We start from the raw sequence: 27407 nt of genomic DNA, 5'->3' as shown, positions 1-27407 counted from the left end.
CCCCTACGCAGAGTTTCGCGTAATATTCCCTATTATGAAAATTTATTCGCAAAATCTCATTTCTCAAAAATGGACGGCAAAGTCGACGTTGCCGGTTAAAAAGTAGGTCGCGAAGTGCGTAGTTTATGGTCAGTCAAAAATTAAAAAGTTAAAAACATTGCAGTCTCGATTTCGGGACTGCAATGTTGCATACAAATTCCATTATTTGTCGAGTTCCAAACTTTATAAAAGTTGAAGTGGCCATATCAAATGAAGGCATAGGTCCATGAAACAGCCAAACAGATGATCAGTACTTATTATTATAATGTTGGTACTGCGACTATTTAGGTTTCTCAAATAGGTTGGCGTATTTTCAGCAGAAAAATACACTTCTATTTTTAATTAAAAAAATAAAAAGGCGGCAAAGCAAATCGTTTCACTTTTTTCTGTGAAAATATATACACAAGAACGTTGCTTCTGTAAAATATTTCTATTATATTTGTATTTATTGCGGCATTTTTGAGAAAAGCACTATATATGACTCGGCTGGAAGGCTACTTGCTGGCTTCGGATTCAATTAAACGGACTCCCAAGGTCGTCCGTTTAAAACGAATCCTCAGCCAGCAAGTAGCTTTTCGTGTATTAAATTAACAGTTTTTGTATGTAGGCTGCAATTTGCAAAGGTTAGTTAGTCCCAAGCGTGCTCGGTCACCATAGACATAGTATAGTAGTTATAGACATGAAACCGAGCGACCAGGGGTAAGAGAAAGACATATTCATGTATTGACAGGTTAATGTATGGCAGCATAATACTTTTTCTCTTTCACTCTTATAAATTTCGGTATTTCGTCACCGCCATATGCCTATGCTGCCATAACCCGACCATGAAAAAAAAAACCCGGTCGGTGATAAGGACAAAGCATGGCACTATTTTCTCTTTCCTCTTATAGGAATCGCAATCAGACTATCTTTCTCTATCAAAGAGTGTCAGGCCGTTGTCGGTCACCTTATTATTTTATCTTCAAATTTTCTACACTGCTTAATATTCCTGTAGACACGTTCTTCATTATAAAACTCTTTAAAGCGAGGTTACTTAGGTTAAACCTTAAGTAGGTACTTTGAGGATTAATTTTACGTTGGTAGAATCTAGGTAATATTTTAAAGTACTTAAATTCAAAATTACTGCTTGTAATTTAAAACTCAACATCATAATGAGTCGCTTCTTGTTCCATTTTAGCGCATTTCATTAAATTCTGGGAATGAGATGAGACTTTTTTTAAACCAGCGACTAAAAAAGAAGGGTGCACAAAATAATAAATAATGTGTTTGTCTGTGGCATCCTAGCTAATAAACGAATAAACCGATTTTATTGTTTATTTTAATTTTGTTACTTATATGTTAATTTTAAGTTCCATGACGCATTGAATCTATCTGTAAGCGCATGTAAACATATTTTGAAATAAAATAAAAATAAAATTGTGTATTTTTTAAATCATAAGTCTTGTCTGTAAATACGTTAGTTTTTTTTTCTTTAACAACCCACCGTGATTGCAAGGCTTCGGTATTATTTTACTTGGGTGGTAAGGTGGTATCACAAATCTACAATGTAGGTATAATCTCAGAATAATAACAAGCATAGAAGCCGGGCAAAAATAATAGCTTGGTAAAAGTTATCGTATTCACAACACGCTATTACTTTTTGTCTATGCGTGAGTGAGACAACAATCCGCAAGTACTTTCGTTATTTCAGCATTGTCACTAAATTAACTGAGGAAAATGCCAAACGGATCTCAATGGATCTCATATTATAATCCAGCCAAACAAAATATATGTTAAGCTTAGAATAAATTTAAAAGTGGAAAAATTACTGCCTTGGGTGAGACTTGAACTCACGGCCTCTGGATAGATACTCCAGCGCTCTGCCAACTGAGCCACCAAGACCTCATCCATAGCCGGCAAATCTTCCCACTATATGGGTCTAGGGGACCCTAGCGACATCTACCGTAAGAGTGTTACACTTCTCAAACGGCCACCGGAGTTCCAAGTCATATTGGAAATCCACCAGTTACGATGTGCTACCCATTCTAAATTAATTTGATGGATGATGAATGGATGGATCCAGAGGCCGTGAGTTCAAGTCTCACCCAAGGCAGTAATTTTTCCACTTTTAAATTTATTCTAAGCTTAATAGCATCGATCGCAGACGTTTCTGCTTGTTAAAAATTAAAATATATGTTACTTATAGTTCAAATATTTCGCGGTCATCTTGCTGATTTTTAATTTTATTATTTTTACTAGCTTTTGCCCGCGACTTCGTCTGCGTGGAGTTAGTAATTTGGGTAGCTTATTTTTTATCCAATATGCTTTTTTATCGATTTCCCATACAAACTTCCACCCCCCTTTTCACCCCCTTAAAGGATGATTTCTGGGATAAAAACTACCCTATCTCTATACCAAATTTCAACTAAATCGTTTCAGCGGTTTAAGCGTGAAGAGGTAACAGACAGACACACTTTGGGATTTATAATATTAGTATGGATTCCTGGATCGGCCCTGGAGCGCTCTGCTACCAAGACCTAATTCATAGTCAGCAAATCTTACCACTATATGGGTCTGGGGGAGCCATCTACCGTAAGAGCGTTACACTTCTTAAACGGTAACCGGAGTTCCAAGATCAAAAGTTTATCCAAGCTATATTTGCGATAAGCCTACCTTTGTCTATGAAGCACACTGTCTGTACCAGGGAAAAAAAAGTTTTAAAAAAAACAGGTCGCGTCTCGTTCACGAGACGTGCTCATGGGAAGCTGCACGTGTTGCCCAAGAGGTCAATTCTATCTAGATGTTTATTTGATCTCATTTTAATATCATACCCGTGCGTTTCACTTGCACTTACTTATTGGTGCGAACGAGACGCGTTGAAAATTGCTCGTATAAATCAATATCAAAATTTTGAGGTTTGAATGTCGCTCCGAATTCCAGTATTGGTATATCATTCCTAGCCGAATGCAGGTCTCTCTCCCACAGCCTGGCCAGTATAAAGGTGACTCTATTTGCGTATAATTATGTTGGATTTCGAGTTCATGTTATATTGGACAGAAAACTTATGCGCACTCGCCTGCGCACCAACGAAGTTCGGCAGTATGACAGCTCGTAGTGTTAACAATGTACATATATTATCAGTACTTCAACTTAATATCCATGAATAGCAAGAATCTTATACATGAATGTGCAAATTTCACAGTTGATAAATTTAATACAGTACCGTGCTGAGAAGTTTACCCTGAGAACAAATATGATTCACCCGAGCATCCAAAGCCTAGCTACCGACTAAATGGCGTCAACAAATCAAATGTATCAAAACAAATGAATATTTTGTCCAATGATGGTCTCTTTTCTCCGCTGATATTCTCATCCCAAAAAACTCTTGTCTACTGTGTTACATATCAACCTATTGTTACTACACCAGTAGGTAGGTTCAGAATCAGAATCAGAATATTTTTATTTGTGAAAACATAGGTACAATTAAATTGTGGTGTTAAATTATGTACAGTACAGTTTTCTCTAGGTTGCAGATTATATTTATATTACGGTCGTATAAATAAATACCCTAGGTATTTAGGTATAACTTTTTCTTTGGCTACAATTTATTATCAAGCTATGATAATAACAAGATCCCCGAAAGGGATTTTTGTGACTCAATTTGCGCGGGATGACAGTTATCTGTGTTAATAGTGCTGTCACTGTCAAGCTACGTCCAGAAATCCAGCTAAGACAAGGGCCTGACACTCTTTGTTAGAGAAACATAGTCTTAATGCCATTCCTATAAGAGGAAAAAGAGAATATAGTGCCATGCTTTGTCTATCACCGACCGGGCATTTTTTCATGGTCAGGTTATGGCATCATAACCAGGCGATGGCGAAATATCGAAATTTATAAGAGTGAAAGAGAAAAAGGATTATGCTGCCATACATGAAACTGTCAATACATGAATATATCTTACTCTTACCCCTGGTCGCTCGGTTTCATGCCTATAACTGCTTATGCTATGTCTATGAGCTAAGATCAGCGGGGCTAAGATGGACGGCTGTCTATAATTTATCACCATACCTGTCACGCTCTAACAAGTACGTAAGTGCGAAAGTGACGCATGATATGACAAGTGACAAAAACGCAACCATGATACCGGTGCAGTAAAGAAATAACAGTACTGGTTTAAACTTTAAATGCTTGTACCGCTGCACACTGGCGGCAACTCATAACACTCGTACAGAGTCCAACAGTAGGATGCGTGCGATAGATTTATTGCTCAGTTCCGCGTCCGCGCACTGCATACGGCCACCAGTCACGTAGAGTTATGAGCAAACTTTGCAATCCCTCTAAACTTTAATTTTCTTTCTTAAATCCGTTTGAAGTTTTAGGAACGTTTTTGCAAAGTTTTGAAGATTTTAATGGCTCTCTAAATCAGCGCAAAAATAGCTGGAGAATGTTTCATTCCAAACAAAGTGTTCACAAACTATTTATCCGCAGAAAAAAGCTGAAAATTTTGTGCTTTTATGCAGTGTACTCGTATTACGAATGATATCTATATAGCTAGCTATATAGATATCGTCCGTATATGGCTAGCATTAGCAAATATAAAATAATGTTAGATGGGGTAAGAGAAACACCGGGATAAGATAAACACTAGTAGGGAATCCTCATACCGTTTATCCTACCCCGCGCAAAATAAACTATGTTGTTCTTACCCCACTTAACCTTACCTACTCGTACAAACTTAAAAAGAAAGCGGTAGAAATAAAATTGACTTATTTATTTCGAAAACACTACTTACAAGCAAATTCACATTCAAAACAACAGAAAGTTCACATTTTCTTGAGTATTGAATGTTGAGACAAATTAATTCATTCATGTGGCCATTTAATTTAATTATACAGCTCGCTGTTCACCAACGAAGGCTGGGACACTCACAGCCAGGGGTCGGAAACCGGTATTTGCTTCATACAAAAATACCGGTATTATTACGTTCTTTTTCGTTCTTTTGTTTATAATTTCATTTTTAATGGGACGTTTTAATAATGCAAAATTGCTTCCTAAATACATGATTCAGTCCTACGTAATGAGCATAAAAAAATTCAAAATATTGGGCTATTTCGGGGTTTTTAAAAAATACCGGTTCCGAGCCCTGCTCACAGCAGTCCCCACTCCACATAATTGTTGATCACGCCGTTAAGCCTCTCCTTGTAGAGCTTGCTGCCTTGGACTACGAAGTCATCTGTATTGTAATCATCGTCGAATTTCGGAATATCCTCTTCTTCCACTAGCACCATGGGTAACACGATCACGGCGATAGTGAGCCCCACCATGGAATACTGGAAGTGACACATGGGTTTTGTTTAAAATATGCCGTGGGTTCGAACTAAAACAGGCTAAATTATGAATTCGAGATTTATTGAGAGCAATAGATTATTGGTTTTATTATGCCCTTAAATGTGCCACTGTTACGCAAAAGGTACCCTTTTTTAAAGATTATAAATAAATTTATATGCCATAAAATAAAAAATTGAATTAGAAATTATTCTCTTTAAAAAATGACTAAATGTCTTTGATTTGACTACGGAGTCCACACCAGTAAAAGATTGAATAGAAACTATCGGTAATTTACCGATTTCCATTACCTGGATCCGATTTCCCGATTTCGATTCCCGATTGCATGCCCTAGTTTTGACTGGTAAAATATTAGGTATGAGGTTGAAGTTTCCCGCGAAATTTAACATATATTTAGCAACAGTATTTTAGGTTTTAAGTAGCACGTAATCGTTCTATGCATATCGCATATCCGATCGACGTCAAGTCGTTTAATGGGTGGGTCGAATTAAAATATTAACGATTTCTAATAGTGCGGGATTGGTGATCCTGACCAAAACAAACACCAGATTTTTTTACGACGTCTTCTACCCGCGAATTGCGTTTAAATTTTTCGAAAATCGCCAAAAACGCAGTTTCGAAAATAGGTGTCAAAATCAGTTTAAAAAAGTATTCCTATATCAAATATATTAAACATCTCTGATCATCTGTTTCTTTTAACATCTAAAATGATAACAATTTAAATAGCAATCTAAAAAGTAATACTGTGAGCCAATAAGGATTTTAACGCTTTTTGACCGTTTTGTATGGTAATTTTAAAAACACGTATTGCTATGTGTTTTGGAATAAACAGACGTTTTATAACATGTACGTTGCATTTTATAGAATAATAGACCTTTTTTGTTGAAGAATTCTTTAAAAAATGTTAGGTATTAGTAAAATTCTGAAATTTTCGAATTTTCAGTCGTTGCGCGGGTAGACACAAAAGACATACCTACAAAACTTTTTTATTCTTAACTTTGAACCTTAAAGTGTGGGTCAATTTTTTATCACTATTAGAAAAAAAAAAAACCTTATACAAAAGCGACCCACCCTTTCGTTTAATCAACCATAAATTAAATGTCAAGTACAAGCACTTGTCGGCATCATCAATATTCAATAAAGTGGCACTTTAATTACTCTAAACTTGACATTTTTATTGCTTCTATTTCTACTCGTAAGTATTATGCTGTCGTAATTATTTTTAAATTTCCAGCAAAGTGTTAACGGCAGTAAATAAGCCTACAAATATGCAAGTAGGACTAGGAAATCGACCTCTGTGTTATGAATGTGATTAATAATCATTGCCTCCAACTTCCTTCAAACAACTGCTGGAAGTACCTGGGTAATAAGAAGTTTAAGACCACTTTACCTCCTGTAGCGGGTCTCCTTCACTTCTGGATATAGTTTGTGTCCATTACCTCCTCCTGTTGCGCTCTGTACGTGCCCTCCGGGTAGACCGTCTCAACATCTATCTGTAACTGATCCAGCGCCTCGCTCAGGTGCTCGTGGTACAGGTTCAGCATGGCGTGATAGTGCGAGCGATGGAAGGCTTCATGGGTTGCGGTGACGATGAACTAAGTAGATCAAGTACTTACTGTATCGAGTGTCTTTCACTGCTGGATAAAAAGAGTAAGGTGGTAAAAAGTTTGAGTCCCTTACCTCTTTTTGCTACGCTCTGTACGTGCTCTCCGCATAGACAGTCTTAACATCAACCTGAAACCGACGCAGCGCCTCGCTTAGGCGCTTATTTGGTACAAGTCTAGCACGTTATTATTGTCCGCGAGGCAAAATGCTTCGTCGGTATCGTGGAACAAGTCCAGTCTAGCATTGCGTGATATTGCGAGCGACCAAAGGCTTCGTCGGTTGCAGTGACGACGGACTAGACAGATCAAGTACTGTAGCGAATTTCCTTCACTGCTGGATAATAAAGAGTTTTGAGTCCCTTACCTCTTCTAGCTGCGCTCTGTACGTGCTCTTCGGATAGACAGTCTCAACATCAATCTGAAACCGCTGCAGCGCCTCGCTCAGGCGCTCGTGGTACAGGTTCAGCATGGCGCGATAGTGTGAACGACGGAAGGCTTCGTCGGTGGCGGTGAAGATGAAGTACAACAGGTCCCGCAGCGGATCCCCGTCGAGTACCATCTGGAAGTCCATTAGGACGATCTCCAGTTTGCCGTTCTGGAACATTTATATAGTTCTAGTTAATTTTGAGCGGAGTATTGTTTTTAGAGAGCAATAATAAAATTGATAATATCGATATTGATTGCCTATATCTGTCCGTCTCTCGGTTGGGTTTTAAGGTTTTTAAATACCGATCGTTTAACTAATATATCACACACAAAACCGTCACAAAATCGACGCACTGGAAATGTGGTGCTGGAGACGCATGCTCAGAATCCCATGGACTGCGTACCGAACTAACGTTTCGATCCTGAAGGAACTTAATATTAAAGAGAGATTATCGTCGACTGTGCAAATACGAATCCTCAAGTTCTTCGGGCACATCTCCCGCAATGGGGACTCTGGAACGACTGGTGGTGCAAGGGAAAGTCGAGGGCAAAAGATCTCGTGGGCGCTCTCCAACGCGATGGACAGACCTCATCAAGCCTGTCACCACTGCAGCATAAACGAGAATTCTCACTCCTCCAAACATAGAGCTGCGACATGGCGTCGCATCACCAGGGAAGTGGTGGCGAAAGACTCAACCTAGACATGACCACGACCACTCTGCCAAGAGTGCACGACTAAGAAGAGAGAGAACTAATATATACATGTACCTACCGACATAATTATGTTTAATCATAACTGTAGGCCTAGCACATGATTGGCGCAACAATATGTCGCCGCGAGATAGACTACCCGTCTTTTTCAAACTGTATTAATTAAAGAGGGACGGGTAGTCTATCTCGCGGCGACATACTGTCGCGCCAATCATGTGCTAGCCCGGCTGTTGTACAGTACAGGTACGATGAATATTGGGATATAGATCAAGTGGTCAGGCGTTTTTCAATTATTTTATAGAAAAATAAAAATAAATAATACTTAAACATTTTGTTTGTGGTTTGTCTTGTTAAGAAGGTTGAATTGCTTTTATCACAAATCCAATTATTATTATAAAAACTTATCAGATTTCATTGATTAAAACATTACCTTGTATCTTATTGTACGTAATATATGTACTTAGTTATGCTCGTATAAGTTACTTAATACTTACTCGTCGCCTATGCATCAGATTATTTGGTTTAAAATCACCGTGCACGAGTATATTCCTATTTTTGCTGCGGTACGTGTCCATAAACTTCAGAAGCAGACACGGTTCCTGTTTGAGAAACTTCTCCAGCTTCTCTCGGTTCTCGCCCTCAGCCGCTGCGAGCGCATTAGCCATCGCTTTAGGCTTAACGATCGGTACCAACGCTTCCATTTTAGACATGTCCAACGTCAGCGTGTCGCTTGCCTCTTTAAAGCCAACCGGATCGTCATCGTGGAAGGCAAGGGATAAGGCGTGGAACTTGGCCATCAGATCGATTGCCGCTGTCACGTATTCCAGATCGGCAGGTTGCTGCCTGTCGTAATTCTCAAACCCCTGACCAACCAAATCTTCCAGAACTAAGGTCTCACTTAGATATTCGTCGTAGCAGCCGTATAGATTCGGCATGCGCACTCTGTGATCCTCAATAACGTTGTGTTTGCCTTCTATCCTTTCATATTGCTTCTTAAGTTTAGTGTAGAAGTAAAGTTCAGTAGTAAACGGGCATTTCATAGGACTCATCTTACGTGCGTGGTCATTCAAGAGAGCGACTTTTGCGAACAGTTTCAAGTCTGGTTTGTCATCGGCACGAATTGTCGAGAGAAAAAGCGCAGAGGTTACGTTGGAGCCTCCAGCACTGACCTCTTTAAGGTCTACCGTGTTGTTCACATATTTTTGTTCCTTAGCAATCTTCTCAAGCAAGTCCAGCAACGTTCGTTTTGCTTCGTCCATGTTGCTGTGTTGACATTATTGATAGTAATTTTATCGTCTGATATATATATCGATTATGTAGATCATGTTATCTTATTAGGTTATTTGGTAGATAATGATATCATTAACTAAACGGCCTGGAATTTATCAAATCTTATCTGCAATGTCATTATGATCATTTATAAATACTAAATCAACATCATTAGGTAGGTACTTGTTATAGTCAAACAAATCAAGCTTCTTTAATAATCGTCATACTTAAGAAGTTAATTGACATGTAATATTAAAATTACCTACTACTCTACCCTAACAAAAAAAACCTAACAAACTAACCTAACAAAACTAATCTAACATAACAAAAAAAAAAGATTACCGACACATTTTATCGAATTCAATATTATCATCGTCCTAGTGTTGTCCCGGAAGTTTGCCACTGCTCACTTGGGTAGCCTGCAGTCCGCTCGGCAACCTTGTCCGAAAAATTGGCACAACAAAAGCTGCCTTCAAACCCAAGAGCCTAAGCTTTAGTCCGGTTTCGTCGCGATGTTTTTCTTAATCGAAACCCAGATGGCAAGTTTCGAATTATATATCGCAGGTACATAGATTTCAAAAAACTTATTTGAAATCCGTGACCTCTGGGTTAAGGCTTTTATGTACCTATAAATATGATGAATGTGAATTTTGTTCTCAAAACATCTAACGTATTTAGCTAAATAAATAAATAAAAATAATTCCTTGCCGTCTTCTCTTCTAAAGTGTCAGTCGGTCGCATCGCTAAAGGCGAACTTAAAAAGTTATGGCTTTCGGACGGAACTTAATCTAAAAGATGTGTGCGGTTAGGTAGTTTTTGTACATATGTATTATATCGTATAGAACTATTATATATTATAACTGTACATGACTGTTTATATATTTGTTTTATTTCACATATATCCCATGCCCATGCTAAGTATCCCGTGTACTGTAAGGGATAAGTTCGCCTTTATACAAATGATGTGTGTTTTTCCTGTTTTATGTTTATTTTGTACAATAAAGAGTTTTACTACTACTAATACTACTACTAGGACAAACAACAACAACAACAAACCAAAACCATTTGATTGTATTTGAAAAACAGAGTTTTTGGGAGGAATGCAAACGACCTATTTAACGTTAGACAGTCGCAAGGGTGTGCTACGGTTTGAATTGAGAATAATGATTCCTTCTGACAATGACTTTATTTAATAAAGATGGTAGAAACAGTTGCTACAGTACAGTGCTACAAGAAATTGCAGAAATTAAGAGCGCTTTTACAAGAAAAGTCGAAATAATCTAAAATTGATAACATTCCTATATGGATACGGGACTATTCGCTCATTATTAGAAAGAATGAGTACTTGTCCCAATAAGAGCGTCTTCTTATCTTTAGGAATATAGGATTAAATATTAGAAACAGGGCTTATTAAATTAGTAATGATTTTTTTTATGAAGGTCGTTTGCAAAAAACCGCGTGAAGCACTGAATTGTGAGCTCCCAGTTGTAAATGTTGAGGTTACTCTACTAAAGGTGAATATTTTGTATTACTAATACCCTGTACTCTAGAAATATACGTTGACATTTTTCTTACATGCCTTTAAAAAAGAGAAAATTAAAGTAAAATGCATTCAATTTTCTCTTCGAAACAAGTGTCAATTCCTACGAAAATCTACTTTTTTTTTATACTACGTCGGTGGCAAACAAGCATACGGCCCGCCTGATGTTGAGCAGTCTCCGTAGCCTATGTACGCCTGCAACTCCAGAGGAGTTACATGCGCGTTGCCGACCCTAACACTCCTCTCCCTCGAGCTCTGGCAACCTTACTCACCGGCAGGAACACAACACTATTAGTAGGGTCTAGTGTTATTTGGCTGCGGTTTTCTGTAAGGTGGAGGTACCTCCCCAGTTGGGCTCTGCTCTAGATCTGGAATGACATCCGCTGTCCTGTGTCCTACCACACAAATCGAGATGTCATTCACAGTGCCCATACCTCTCTTTTGGACGTAGTTTAAGGACATACCCGGGTCCAACACGTACTTAATATCGAAGTCATTTTTATACTCAATCTGCAACGATTACTTATACTGTTGGTATACATACGTGTTTATGAAATTTTACCATTATTTTTTGGCAATTTTTTTGAAAACTACTCCAATATTACCGATGACGTGACCTCGCGACCTCAGTCTCAGTCAGTCGACAGCATAGATAGATATAACTCCGTAATAGATGGATACAGTCTAAGAAAAAAACGTGCCTCGAAAATCAAGAAAATTTGATTCTCGTTCAGAGGGCGCTACTAGCTTTGGCCTACTGTCGTATAGATGGCGTTGACGGTTTCGTTTGTTATTTAACTATTTTAACGCATATAAGTGAAAGAACATGGGTCAAAAATCATAAAAATAATTAAGCAAATAAAAAATAATAATTTATCCATATTTAAATACATTTTATCGTATTTTTATAAATCTTCATTTTTAGTTTTAAAGTGTGTCGATAGATGGCAGGGAATTTACTGTGGTTACAAAATTTACTATGACAGTACCGCTCTAGTATAAGTTACTCTATGGTCAACAGTGAAGTCAGTACCGCGGCAGCGCTTGTAGAGGTAGGATGTGTATCGGTCGGCTCCGCACGTTTTCAACGGCGACGTCGTTTTTATTATTGTGTTGGCAGGCGCCGTGTAAAACGTTTTACTGTGTGCGTATACACTGCGACTGAGTAACTTTGATCCTAGTACTGTGTATTAGGTTTCATGGTATTTAATATAACAACTACCGGACAGCATTAAAAATATTTGAAATGACCTGTCATTAGGTACTAAATTAGAAAATAGCTGACTACAAATGCTTTTGGGGATATTATAACACACATTGGTTACCATAGAAAGAAGGTTGCGTTCCGATATATATGGCCACTTTGGCCGGTACTTTGTAAAGCTTAATACCTTCTGCTAAGCAATATATATATACTATACTATACGCAAACATATATTCTCTAATGACGTACGGTGTCATATACTGGGGTAATTCCGTAGACGTGCAGTCCACATTCATTTAGCAAAAGAGGTGCTTAAGAATCAGAAGAAGAGGTTCACAGAGGGACAATCATTGAGAAATATTTTCAAGGACAAAGGTTTTCTAACTTTAACTGGCATATATATAGACGAACTCTGTAAATTTATTAAGAGCAACAAGAATTATTTCACAACATTAGCTTCCCTCCGCGACAACCTTCGCTCTCAATATAAGTATAATCTAAAACTACCTCCAGTCAATAATAAAACTTACGATAAAAGCACATATATTACTGCCATTCGCGTCTTTAATCAGCTTCCAGATGAATTGAAAATGTTAGATGGCATAGAATTTATGCGTAGTTTAAAAAAAATGGCTTATTAAGAATGAATTTATTCACTAAAGGATTTCTTTGAATTATATTCTTCATGATACTGTGTCCCCTGTACTGATAGCTATGCTATGTACGTGTATAATAGTTAAGTGTTTCTTAGTTTTAAGTGTCCATTGTATACCCGAATTGTATACATCACATAACACCTCTATAACACGGTTGTACAATAAAGAAATATCTTATCTTATCTTATCTTATCTTATCTATAATGTTTGTCTATCAATACTTTTACTTACTTTAATAAGAAAACACATTGCAAATCACACATTCAAATATACAACATACGCGAAACACCAGAAATCTTTTGAAAGAGAGGTTGTACTACCCAGACATCCAATAAAAAAAATTTGATGTGACAAAAAAATTAAATATATTTTTCAACAAAGAACCTCGTCGGTGTTAATTATTGTACGTCCATTAACAAAAGGTCAAAACGAGTCAAGTCTGAAAGCAAATCTTGGGAATAAGTGCTCCATTCATTTTTAAAAGCTGTCTGTGTCTACACATTGTAGAAGATGTTTTAAACTGTTCTATCATCATTTTGCTACGGCTCACTTGGGAAGCCTAGAGTCTGCTCGGCAACCTAATCCCTAGAACTGGACATTACTAGTATTTACGAAAGCGATAAACATGACCATCCCACCAAGAAACTAGGCCTCCTTTCTCACGATGTTTCCTTAACCGAAAAGCGATTGGTATAACAATGATATTTCGTACATAAGTTCTAAGAAACTCATAGGTAAGCCATTTTATTTAAGTTGTACACTACACTTGTTTTTCAGATTTGGGTATTTTTATGTTATTTCTACTAGCTCTTTCGTTTCTAGTAGGAAAAAAATGTTCCGGAATTCCATACATGTTTCCATAATGTGTGTTCGTTCCTTCCATTCTCTTACCATCATGGTCTATAAAAAAATGGAAACGGAATTTGTCCTATTAGGATCAAAAGATTTCGTGAATCTGAGTAGAAAAATCATAAAAATTTTGAAAAAAAAAATACAACAATAAAATGGCTCTGAACGAGAACCCGTGCCCGTGACCTTCGGTTTGAAAGTCCCACTCCACGCGGCAGCAGCGCACAGTCGCAGTTAAGAGGAAATATTAGTGGAAAATTTTCCATACAAACGTTCTCGACATTTTCCTCTAGATTTTGACCCTAGATTAATATTTTTTTTATATGAGTTCAATATTTCTAGTACCCGTGTCTGTATGTTTTGCTTTTTTCTATAATATACTTGTTTTTATAAGATCTAGGTTACTTTAAAAAGCGCTAAAAACGGCCAAATATATGCGCCGTAAACAGACGCCTAGCATAAAAAATCAGCAACAATAAACGCAAAAATCAAAAAGGTCTAACACAGATAATTTATTTCTCATTCCGTTTCCAAAATTTCGTTACGATTGTTTAAGTTTCGGAGGAGGAAAATGTCGAGAACAAAATCTCGATTTCTGAGATTTTTACGCATGATTTTTCATCTAAGGACAACTAATATCGAACTAATCTTAGGAGCCGCCCCCGTCAGCGCGACGGAGATATTTACCTAAAAATCTCTAATTTATTTCCTCTTAAGGCCGTTCCATCGGTTTGCCGCTGTCACTGTCACATTTCGCAGGAAAGAACGGGAAAGATCATGAGCGCCAAGTGTCAATTTTGATCGAATTTTGTCGATTTTTATTTATTTTAAAAACGTTACCTTACAATATCAAAAAAGCTATGAAATTACTATTTGTCAGGATTGTTTTTTGTTTTTTTTTTGTTTATAGTATCACATAATAAATAACTAAGTAAAGTTGGATTAAAAGTCCGAGTTAGAGGTTACTTTGGGAATTAATTGTATTGAGCGAAGAGTCATAATTCGTGTATCGGAAGCTATGTTGTTAAAGATAATATAGTCAAGAACTACATATATTTTTTCCACGTCTACGAATACCAAAGCCTCTTAGAAAAACATGATCATATAAGCAGATTTTTCGCTTTCTGAGTTGTAACTGTGGCACTAAAAGGTGCTGAGAAGATGCAAATGAGGTAACTTGAAGAGCCACTTCGTCAGTGAGTTGATTTTGGAGCACTCAAAAGTCAAAAGGGGTTTAATTATCTAGTCAATGATGCATACTCAGTACTCGGGATAATAATGTACACTAGATAAGTCAATATTATTGTATATTTTATAGTAAATAAAGAAATTTTAAAAAGAAAAAACAAAGAAAGATGCATATATACTGAGTGTTACATGTGCCGCATGTGCGGTCTCTTTATGTGGTAAGCAAAGAGTTTTAGTTATTGAAATGTGGAACGTTATTTTTAGAAATATATAGTCAACTACAACAGTTATTTCATATCACATCCTGTCTGTTCGTCCGTGGCGTAGCTCAGTCATCATCATCATTCGCTTGCCCTTATTCCATTCATTTGGGGTCGGCGCAGCATGTCTTTCTTCCATGCCCTCTCTTGCCCTTCATCTTATCGCCCACTCGCGTTCGTTTCATATCATCTCTCACACAGTCCATACACCTTTTCCTCGGTTTTTCTCTCCCGATACTTCCCTCCACATTCATTCGTAATACCTTTCTCGTCACATGACTTTCATCCCTCCGCATTACATGTCCGTACCACGCTAGGCGATTCGCTCTTGCTTCTTGTTTGCTTTTTGTTCTTGCTTTGGCGTAGCTCAGTGTTCTAGGAAAAAGTTTTTTTGAAAGTGGTATATAAAGATCCGGAGTGTGGGTTCGATTACGACCACATTCTGCCGAATCGGAGAGCCTACCGCGAACCACGTTCGACGTGTTGCCTCCCTGTCACACTTACGTACGATTTTACAAGCGCGACATAGTGGCCACACGTCGAACGTGGTTCGCGATAGGCCCTCTGCTTCCGGGCGGTGCGGGGAGTCCGGTATGATGTGACGCAGCTCACCTATTAATCTGATTAAGATAAATAAGGAATCTACCTTAATTATAGTACAGTAAATATGAAAAAAGTCATGACTGTCATGAGTCTTCTTAATAAAGACTTTGAAAGAAAAATATAAAAATATATTTCGATTTTAATAACAAAACTTCCGTGAAACACAGACATATTATGTATATAAAATATTTAATAACGGGTCACTACGTGACAATACGTAAAACCCCGTGGATACATACATGAGTGAGTGAGTGAGTGAGGATTAATACATTTAATATATTTCGATCATGTCCGGTTAAGCGTATTTGGGTTTTTGCTTTCAGAATAGAACTTAAACAATAATGATTATTAGGAGCTTCCGTTTTTAGGGTTCCGTACCCAAAGGGTAAAAACGGGACCCTATTACTAAAACTTCTCTGTCCGTCTGTATGTCCATCTGTCTGTCTGTCACCAGGCTGTATCTCATGAACCGTGATACCTAGCTAGTTGAAATTTTCACAGATGATTTGTATTTCTGTTGCCGCTATAACAACAAATACTAAAAAGTATGAAACCCTCGATGGGTGAGTAAGAGTTTTTTTTAAGTGTCGTATCGGTCTCTCGGTTCGCTCTGAATTCAGCCTCAACCTCGTTCAGTCCTATTCTACGACAGGCGCACAAAACAGCGCTTGGCATTGGCAGTCGCACACTCCCACTTTTGAATTAGTACACTAGAACGTTAATTATCTCGGTTCGTATATAGTTGGCACTTGCACCAGGGCTAAGCTGTGTATCCCGCGATGCCTATTGTTCCCCAGTAATGGTCCGCTGTTCAGAATCTGTAATGAAATCCAGAGTCGAGACCGATCTCACTTGATTAATGCCAACCTCTTTCACCCAGCCGGAAATTAAGCTTCCTTAACGAACTTTATTGCACTTTTTGTTAACTTGTTTCCTAATAATTAATTCACATTTCACAGCAACAAGTGCTGCTTGAACAAATAAATTAGGAAATTTGTGTAAAGGAAACAATTTTTAAGGTTTAGAACTGGCGCTAATGTTCCTTGCCTCGCTTTAAAACTTCGGAAAATATACTTTGAAAACTTTTCGTGCCTATTACTGCAGGCTTTCTGTTACATCCATTATTAATGCCTTTCATCCGAAAACTTTATAAATCACCCTTTCAGGGCTACTTTTTGTGTCCAATTATCTGGTCGTGGACGTTTCTAGGCCATGATTATGAAGCTTTTTTTTTTGAAGCATTGTAGACCGGAATAAGTTTTTGGGAAAAATTTCAACACATCTTTGTTAGTTTTTTTCTCCTCCAAAGCTGGACATCTGAAGGCGTTCACAGTTACCTACTTTCCATGCTGATCGGTTTGGAATTTGGAACGTTTCACTCCCAGATTTTTTGACCTTTTACGGGGGCGTACTGGGGGCAGTTTGATAGCCCCTAATACGTCCACTGGATTGGAGGTTTCTTTTTTTTTTTTTTTTTTTACTTTATTTAGAACACAAACAGTCACATATACAAATGGGTTTGAAGTACAAATGTACTTAACATACTTAAGAAAACAGACCTGGAGGTTCATTAGTAAGTACATAATGTTAACATACACACTAAACAGCAAAGATAAAAAGGAGATAAAAGAAAAAGAAAAACATGAGCCTACGGTTGTCCTACCGGAAAGCCGGAAAGTTACATTTATACATTTACTTATTTATATTTATACTTGACATATTAAAACAACTTATGTCTAAGTTTCATTCTAAGACTAGACAGGGAAGTGTGAAAAGGATCAATGTCATGTAGGTGCTTATTATAATAATTTGGGACTCGTCTGAAAAATGTGTGCCGAGCGTAATTCTTGCGGGCAAAGCTGATATGAAATAGAGGTCTAGAACGTAGGGGTTGGTGCGGACAACTGAAAGTGACTAATTCTAAGAGATTCGGACATTTTATCACACCTTTAAGAATTTTAAACAAGAACATTACATCTAAGTAGTGTCTTCGGTTATAGAGGGAAGGAACACAAAAATGCTTCGCTGCTGACGAAGTGCGTTCGAAGTAATTACCTGTCCTGTAACAAAGTGATTTTAAAAAAATATTTTGGATCCTTTCCAGGCGATCAATATGGACTTGGTACTGAGGTGTCCAAACAACACAACCAAATTCTAGTATACTCCTAACAAAGGAATAGAAAAGTAGTTTATAGGTATTGGGGCGCCTGAAGGGCTGTCCAATTCTGAGAATCATCCCCAACTTCTTATAAGCTCGCTTACATATATTATCAATATGTAGACTAAAATTCAATTGCGAGTCTAAGGTAACACCTAAGTCCCTAATGGAATATACCCGGGCTATATTTCTTCCAGCTAAAGTGTAATTGAAAATTAACGGGTCATTTCTACGATTAAAACTGATTATGAAACATTTATCAGTATTTAAGAAAAGCTGATTATCTGAACAGTAGAGTAAAAAGTTATCTAAGTCATGCTGTAATGCACGGCAATCTGCTTCCGAGGACACAGCTTTGTAAATCTTTGTGTCATCTGCATAGACGAGGTGCTCAGAGTTCCGAAAACAGGATGCCATGTCATTGACATATAAGATAAACAATAAGGGACCAAGGTGCGATCCTTGGGGTACTCCGGAAGGTATAGGAAGAAAGCATGAAGTATAACCCTTCAAGGCAACCGCCTGACTGCGATTGGACAGGTAAGACTTTATCCATCTAAGGAGGTCGCCGTGTATACCGAGCTCAAAAAGTTTCTTGATTAAGTTATTGTGATTAATTTTATCAAAACATTTCGAAAAGTCAGTATACACGACGTCCACCTGACAGCCAGAAGATATCCTATTGATAATGAAATCGGTAAACGTCAGGAGATTTGTATCAACGCTACGACCCTGACAAAATCCGTGTTGGCTAGGCGCAATGTGTTGAGAGAAAGCAGAAGTAATTTTGTTGTAAACGATTTTTTCAAAGATTTTAGCAAATATGTTTAATTTACTAATGGGCCTGTAATTAGTAACCACGTGCGCATCGCCACTTTTGTAAATTGGTGTTATCAAGGCTTTTTTCCAAGAGGAGGGAAAGTGACCATGAGCTAAAGACTTAATAAAAATTTGAGTTAAAGGCATTGCCAATTCACGGGCGCACATTTTGATAAAAAGGGGGTGAATCAAATCAGCACCACTGCCCTTTTTAATATCTACTCTTTCTAAAAACTTGAAGACGCAATCCTCGGAAATATCAACGGTATTAAGATCAATCAGGGAATCATTAGCTACATGCAAGTAATCGGGTAAGACAGAAGAATCAGTAACAAACACAGAGTTAAAATATCTATTAAAAAAATTACTAATTGTGTTACCATCTTTCGAAATTTCACCAAGGTAAGACATTTGGTCGGGAACACAATTACTAGGGAATTTTGACTTCATAAATGACCAAAAATAAGTAGGATCACTATGTATTCTGTCTTCAGCCAATGAAATAAAATTATTATAGCATTCGGTGGCTAATTTGTGCTCCCTTTTTCTCAATAATGTAAATTCCGCCCTGTCAAGAGGATTACCGTATATTTTCCACCTTTTATGAGCCGATAGTTTTTGTTTGCGAACTTTTATTAGTGCACGAGAAAACCAAGGAGGATATCCAGTGATACTGTTAACGCTTTTATGTGGAATATGACTGGCAATAAGTGTTCTAAGAACCGAATAAAAATAAGTAACTGAATCCTCAACCTCCTTTCAGTCCATCAAATCTGCAAATGCGTTTGGTACGCTATTAAATCCAATCTGACCACTCATCATTTTTCTAGCGTTGTCCCAGCCTTTTATTTACTTACTCTGAGCACTGAAATGTATAAATCGATTTCGAGGTATGTGGACGCCAATTACTCGAAAGATTTTTACCACGTAATTATTCCAGAGACGGAGAGAGAGGAGACGAATAACGTGAATATAAACAATGCATCATTATTAAGTTTACTGAAATCAATCGTTTCGGCCTGTCGAATTGATACAAGTTACTATGTTGCTACATACAAATGAGAAGGCCGTTAGGCCGAAGCCTTGATGCCACTGCCAACGCTTGCCAACCACGCGCTACGAAGGTTAAAATAAACCAGTATATATGGCTTTCTCTGGCTGCACAAAGTTTATGGATCCCAAGGTCACTTTAAGCTGGTTTTTTCATCCACAGCCAGGACTAAAGGGGGGATAAATCACCTGTCCATACGTTGGCTAATTGCGCCTCTCCTATGTAGGTAAATGGGCATGTCAATCAATTGCTTACGGGAGTTCAATTATGTCTAAATAGGTCAATTTATGTAGAGATAAACCATTTTTAAACAGCGCGTCTCTCCACAACATCTACACTCAACAATTTACTTAATTTTATAGATGTAATGCACTTGACAAAACTAACTTGCCGAGTTTAGTCTTGTTTGTGTGCGCTGAGTTTATAACATTACCTTATATATGTAAAGCTTCATGCGTGAGCTTAAAATGCTGGGGGAATGGTCATTTTATGCCTATTTTCTTAAATAACTTCTAAACTGTTTATTATAAAATTATAAAAAATATATATTTGAGATTTTCACAATGAGCTCTTTCATTTGATATGTAACATGATATATATTTGAAAAACTTAATTTTTAATTTTCTCATTTACCCCCCAAAAGTGGCCCCCATGTCTAAATTTCATTTCTTTACGTTACATGTCTATCTTTGGGTCACAAACTTACATATGTGTTCCAAATTTCAACTAAATTGGTCCAGTATTTTCGGAGAAAATAGCCTGGGACAGACGGATAGACAGACAGACAGACGCACGAGTCATCATATAAGGGTTCCGTTTTTTTCCTTTTGAGGTACGGAACCCTAAAAAAAAACCACATACTTACGCCAAAAAGATTCGTATTACTCGCAACTGTAATTTTTAGGATATAGACTGCTGAAAACCCAGGCAAAGTTAAAGCAATATCCAACTACGGCAAAGTAAAAAGAGCATAATGCTATTCCCAGCTCACAGAACTTGCAGGAAATTCCACTTCGCGATCCGTGTACATCGTTTTGTTCGATTTTCATTGTTATGCTCAAGGCAGGTCAGTTGCTAAGCATTTTATTCATAAAAGTGGCAGTATCTACTTGGTTTAAGGAATAGCTGTTTTCTTATGGATCCTGCATTTGTATTCTAACATGTCAAAATGGTAGTCAATTAGTTAACTACATTTCTAGTGTTATTTACATGTGTATCCGATGCTTTAAAAGCTGTAGGTGCCTACATTTCCTTAAACAAACCCATAGCACAAAACTCAACAGGAAATCCATGAAAAACCTTTTTGGTGTTTGCGAATCTACTGATTACACCTACTGATTATTGCTAACAAGCGAATGTTGGCATTCGTTAAGCTGTTTACAATACCGAATTCCTAAGCTGGTTTATTCACTTGGTGTATCGATGATGCGATCGCTCGCTTGCACCTAAAACCGGGCATAACAAAATTCGAAAATTGTCTATCTGCATCCCTGTCACTCGATACCAAGAGCGATCGAAACCGGACATTGACTCATCGAATTTCGAGTTACAGTAGCCGCCCTGAACCCGGATAGGTATCCACACAAATCCCAGCTCCATTACACAGCCAGCCCGCTTAAACCGATACCCAGTGATATCAAAAAGAACAGCTTACGTCGTGGCGAGATCAAATATTTGCCAAGCAACAAAGACCCGCTTTGTGCACCACATCAGCCATTAATCACCCTTTATTCACGAGGGCACAAAGAGCAATATTGCCCTTCGACCGGCTCTTTACTTATAAACACGCCATAACGACCTGTTTAAGGCGAGTTAAATGAAAATCGATATCCGCAAAGCTGTTTTAAAAGTAATGGGGGTTAGTTAACGCAGCACTCGTGGGCCCGTGCCGGAATATGGAGTGATCACTTGACTAGTTTGAGTCAGAAGCGGCTAAAGTCCGTCCTGATAGTACCAAGTAGGTATGACCACATCACACCATTGAAGTATGAAAAAAGTTTATTGTATTTATTTTACAGTACAGAAAATCATGACCCTGTGTCCTGAGTTAGGAAACCCTGTGTTACAGGACCCAGTTTCGTCATACCGATTTCTTAATCTACATATTTATACATTACAAACTGTACAGTTACATAATATTGTCTTCGGTTACCGCGATAGTTACTCATGAAATAAAACTATGAAAACGGATTATATCGCGTATATTGAATTTATAATACATCCCGACGTTTCGAACTCTTTACAGCGTTCGTGGTCAACGGGTGACTGAGGAAAAATTACAGTGCAAAAATACAGTGTACATATATAGTGTACAGTTACATTCAAACTTACTTAGGGACTTATGCCTTTTTTAAAGTAAGTATATGCTTAATATTTCCAAGCTGCGTGTGTTATGTACGAGTGTTTGTTTGTAAATAAAATAAAAATAAAATAAAATAAATATCATAGGACATTTTTTACACAAATTGACTAAGCCCCATGGTAAGCTCACGAAGGCTTGTGATGTAGGTACTCAGAAACCGATATATATATAATATATGAATACTTAAATACATATAAAACAACCATGACTCAGGAACAAATATCTGTGTCATCACACAAATAAATGCCCTTACCGGGATTCGAATCCGGGAGCATCGGCTTAACAGGCAGGATCACTACAGGCCAAACCGGTCGGTCAAAGTAAATAAGTAAATATGTGTGACTGACAAGTGTGTAAAAATGTATCCTATAATGTATGTATAGGCCAATCAAATTAGATAAAAAAAACCGTTTTGAGGAATTAATTCCCAGCAAATTTTAATACTTTTATTTACTATTAATGGTCCTAAATGCCAATTAATACGATTTTAATCCGAGTTTGCGTAATCCCAGGATCTGTACATAAATTTTGGGAGCCTTAGGAGATTCATTTCTCCTTGGATTGCCAAACCACTCGATGTAGAAGGAACCCACCATCAATAACAATGGCACTACCAACAAGGATTGGTGGATCAGACACTGGTGAAAAGGTGTCTTCGGATTTTTGGCATGGTCCAAAAATAAAGTAATTCAAAATGGCGGCCATTTTTTTACAACTTTGGCTTCGAATTCATATTAAGGTACATTCTCAGATATCAATTTTCATTATGATTAGAACAAATTTTCCGTCGGACGTGTCATTTTCGATCTACAAGCAAAAAACCGGCCAAGTGCGAGTCAAACTCGCGTTTCAAGGATTCCGTACATTACACAATTTAAACAATGTATTTTTTATGTGAAACGTGAGTGAAATGTCTTTAAAAACCCGTAGGGGTCGGATCAAAAATTAAGTAATTAAGTCCGACTCACGCTTGACTGCTATTTATAATAGGTTTTCCTGTATTCTATAGGTATAGATCTATTTTGTGTATTTTTTTCAAAATTTTTGACCAATTTTTTTAAATTTTTACTTGTTCCAATTCATGACTACTTATTGATGAGTGTTAATATTAGTTTCCTTTAAACGTCGTAATCAACATAATAACCTACTGTTAATGTAAGAATACGAAAAATATGCATATTTCATATTTTATTACTTACCTCTTCATCATTATAAGTATTATAACACGTTTATTTTTTAATGTTGAAAAACCGTTCTTAATAAGTTGTCTGAATGGAACGGAACTTACGGAACGCCTGTCAAAGAAGAGGCGTATTTTCTTACTGCAAGAATGTTTTAAGTTTCCAAAGGCAACATTCGATATTGTTTTTATAAATATACGATACACAAATAATCATAAATAATGATATTTAGGTAATAATAGTACAATGTTTTAATATTTACAATTGTTTCTGTCTTATAGAACATGCATTTGAAAAAAAAAACTTTCATTGAAGTGGGTTCAATAAAAATCTATTCTAGTCGAATAAAAGCTAGAAAAACACCTCTTCATAATATCAATGTCAATGATGTCACAGAATTAATAATATAAAAGTTTCGAATTCCATTCCTTACTTGTTGCTTTTCTTATTTTTTCGCACCTGTATTAAAAAACGTCGTTCGATACACGTGCGGAAATGTCATTCTTCACTCGTCCCGAGTCTTGCCACGAGCCGTAGGTAAGATATCTCGCTACTCGTGAAGTAATGACGTACTTTCCGCACTAGCATCGAAATGTACTATTCTCTATCAAAGAGTGTCAGGCCCTTTAAATACTTTACTTTACTTTACTTTACTTTACTTATTTAATACACAATGTACAGTCATGGAATTTGAAATTTGTCACTTTACGATTCTATCAAAACTGACAAACCTTCAAATTTCGTGACTGATTAAAACTGTAGATTCTAAATTGTTACATTAACTTAAGTGGATTCAGCTAATACAATATAATTATTATTTTAATACAATGTCAAGTAAGTACCTCCGTTTCTCCTAAGGTTCTACAATATCCGATCCGACGAAGTTCTACTTAAGTACACTTAAGTAGGTACTTTGATTCTAAAGTGATCTAAGTAAAAGGTAAATAAAGTTACGTCTGATTAAATGTATTCAAATATGAATTGAAGGTAACAAATCTTTTTGTAAATTTCAACATCAAGATAATAAAACGCCGAATAAAAGAAAAGTTAGATACTTTGCACAAAAGATAAAATTTATTGCTACGAGATTAGAAATTTAATGCTACGAGATTTTAATATTCGTAAAAACTAAGATAGTAATTGTAATTGTAACAAAAAATCGGTGAAGTGCTAGCCTGACTCGTACATAATTATAAAAACTAAACATATTGGGATAATTCTACGGAGTTTTTATTTATCATGCTCTGAAAGTGACTTGTTGTTTATATGAGCAATAAGCTACCATTTTGTCATTGTTTTTTTTTATACTACGTCGGTGGCAAACAAGCATACGGCCCGCCTGATGTTCAGCAGTCTCCGTAGCCTATTTACGCCTGCAACTCCAGAGGAGTTACATGCGCGTTGCCGACCCTAACACTCCTCTCCCTCGAGCTCTGGCAACCTTGCTCACCGGCAGGAACACAACACTATTAGTAGGGTCTAGTGTTATTTGGCTGCGGTTTTCTGTAAGGTGGAGGTACCTCCCCAGTTGGGCTCTGCTCTAGATCTGGAATGACATCCGCTGTCCTGTGCCCTACCACACAAAGCGAGATGTCATTCACAGTGCCCATACCTCTCTTTTGGACGTAGTTTAAGGACATGGGTCCAATTTTGTCAAATTGTTAAATTCCCCGCCAAATCGATGGCACTTGACGTAAATACGCTTCAATAAAAATAGGGTCTTCATGTATCCAGTGTTTATTAATGTTAACGATATTACTAACTGTAATTAATTAGATAGTTCCTTCAGGCATTAAGTTCGCCTTTTGTATAACTTTTACTGTGCAATAAAGTTTAAATAAATAGTTAAGTAAATTGCATGAGATCTCGCTTTTTAAATTATTCTGTTATGGTTGGTAATTAATATTTTTCAACTCCTGATCACCGATTAAATTTCATCGTGTATTTTAGTTTTTATTGTGATTTCCACTTGTCTTAAGTACAATTAAGTGTTTACGAACATACCATCTATTTACAAATAAGTTAAAATAATTAAACAGCCGGCAGAGGGTGAGCTGAAGGCTTATTAATGACATCCCGGCGTCACCCTTCTAGTACCGAACCCTACAATCAATAGTTGCTTTCATCAGAGATTAAGAACCACTATAGAGCGTTCTAATATTACATCCGACAATCGCTAGCTTTGACTATCGCTACTAGACACCGCTAAATCGTTACGAAGACTGAAAGTAGCGTAAAAGAACATTTAAAACTTTCGCGTTTTGAACACATATTAAATCACATTTAAAATCGGGTCTGTCGCGAATTTATTTTGTTACCTTTATTTACCGACGTTTCGACACAGGTTTCACTGGTCGTGGTCGCGGCTAACTGATGTCCCAGCAAAATGTCAAAACAGAGATTTGTGTGACTACCCGACGAAAAGTGTATTTAAAGTTTGGGGTAGATATAACATTTTCAAATCACCCACTACACATAAATGACCACGACCAGTGAAACCTGTGTCGAAACGTCGGTAAATAAAGGTAAGTAACAAAATAAATTCGCGATAGACCCGATTTTAAATGTGAAATTAATAGCGTAATAGAGTTAGACCAAGTAAAGTTTGCAACGATTTTGATAGCAACATTTCATAGAAGTTTGACGTTTAAAATAACACTTGCACTGCGTGTGCTATCAAAATCGTTGCAGACTTTTCTTGGTCTTGTTTATTTTCTTGTTTTTCTTGTACGAGTATATTCTCCAGTCCAGTCCAGTGCGAACTAAAATTTATATTATACTATATATATATAACAACGCGATCATTGAGAAAAAAAATGTCTGACGCCTATGACGGCGACGGCGACGGCAAATATCTTGCCGTTAGCCACTAAAGCACCACTTGCACCATTCCACTAACCCGGGGTTAAGCGGGTAAACCGTTAACCCAGTGTCATTTTGCATTTAACCGGTTAACCCCGGGTTACTGAAAGGTGCAAAGGCCCTAAAGGGTTAACAAACGTTTGCGTTTGTGTATCAAAGCTAGAATTTAGATAATGCGTTTTATTTTAGTTAAATGATTGTATATTTTTAATTTTTTATGACGTTTGGTAAAAGACGCGTAGGTACTTTAATAAAAAATACAACGTATTTTTGGGCTATCCTGTACTTAAAATTACGACAACTAATTTTTAGGGTTCCGTACCCAAAGGGTAAAAACGGGACCCTATTACTAAGACTCCGCTGTCCGTCTGTCTGTCACCAGGATGTATCTCATGAATTTTCACAGATGATGTATTCCTGTTGCCGCTATAACAACTAAAATACTAAAAAGTACGGAACCCTTGGTGCGCGAGTCCGACTCGCACTTGGCCGTTTTTTTTACTCCTTGCGCTCAAATTTTGTAGATATTCTAAATAATTATAGCCGCCATCCGAGTAGATGTTATTAGAGCTCTCTTATTAGAACTCTCTATTAGAAGCTCTTCAACATTTGAAGAAAGATAGATAGTTGTGCGCTGTCTGCCAGTATCTAAATCTAAGCAACAGAACTATTTTAATAACAAAACTTCCGTGAGGCACTGACATATTCACATTAAATATATTAAACCGGGTCACTCACCCTCCTCCTCGCTCCATGCTCCTCGTTATGGAGCAAAATATGTCGAGCAATCATCGACTGTATGAACGTGATTAATATTTTCACCTCAGCAGCTCGAACAAGCCTACTTTCGTCACTCCCACGAGTGAGGAAAGTGCGACTTTCCTCACTCCAGGGAGTGAAGAAAGTGCGACTTTCGTAACTCTAGGGAGTGAAACAAAGTAGATTTTTAATTTAGTGAAGGCCATGAACTGCCACCATACTTTTATTACTTTTTTTTTCTTTTTTTTTTGTCTGCATTCTGTGTAATTCGAAATACATTTTAACCTTTAATATGTTCTCACTACTGAGGTGAATAATTATGTGTGCAACACGAGAGCAAAGTTATTTTACATCTCGTGTTTTTGAGTAAATACTCGCCAGAAAAACCAACTTTCCTCTCATGTTGCACAAATAACTCTGTATAAACAGAACTATTTTATAAATCGTTTGACATGAGTACATGACCGGTATTCTAAACTTTCTCGCAATATTATTTACAACGACGGGACTTAATCGCGTAAAATAAGTTTTAAATTTACCT

At 37.2% G+C, this 27407-nt stretch overlaps 2 protein-coding genes across 2 annotated transcripts in view; one reads left to right on the top strand and one right to left on the bottom strand.

Annotated features, from left to right (window-relative positions):
* LOC134744615 (uncharacterized) overlaps positions 1 to 27407 on the top strand; it is a 333357-nt gene that overhangs the window by 75298 nt on the left and 230652 nt on the right. The window lies entirely within an intron of this gene.
* Positions 4897 to 9376, bottom strand: LOC134747598 (uncharacterized). Its single transcript, XM_063682193.1, has 3 exons — positions 8600 to 9376; positions 7333 to 7563; positions 4897 to 5348 (listed from the first exon to the last, which is right to left on the bottom strand). Exons 1-3 carry the CDS (start codon positions 9362 to 9364, stop codon positions 5166 to 5168), a joined length of 1179 nt encoding a protein of 392 aa, XP_063538263.1. The 5' UTR covers positions 9365 to 9376; the 3' UTR covers positions 4897 to 5165.

Source organism: Cydia strobilella, chromosome 1 (genome assembly GCF_947568885.1).
Source record: "Cydia strobilella chromosome 1, ilCydStro3.1, whole genome shotgun sequence".
Classification (NCBI taxonomy): domain Eukaryota; kingdom Metazoa; phylum Arthropoda; class Insecta; order Lepidoptera; family Tortricidae; genus Cydia; species Cydia strobilella.
Note: the sequence above shows the minus strand (reverse complement) of the source record. Positions and strands in the feature narration are given on the sequence as shown.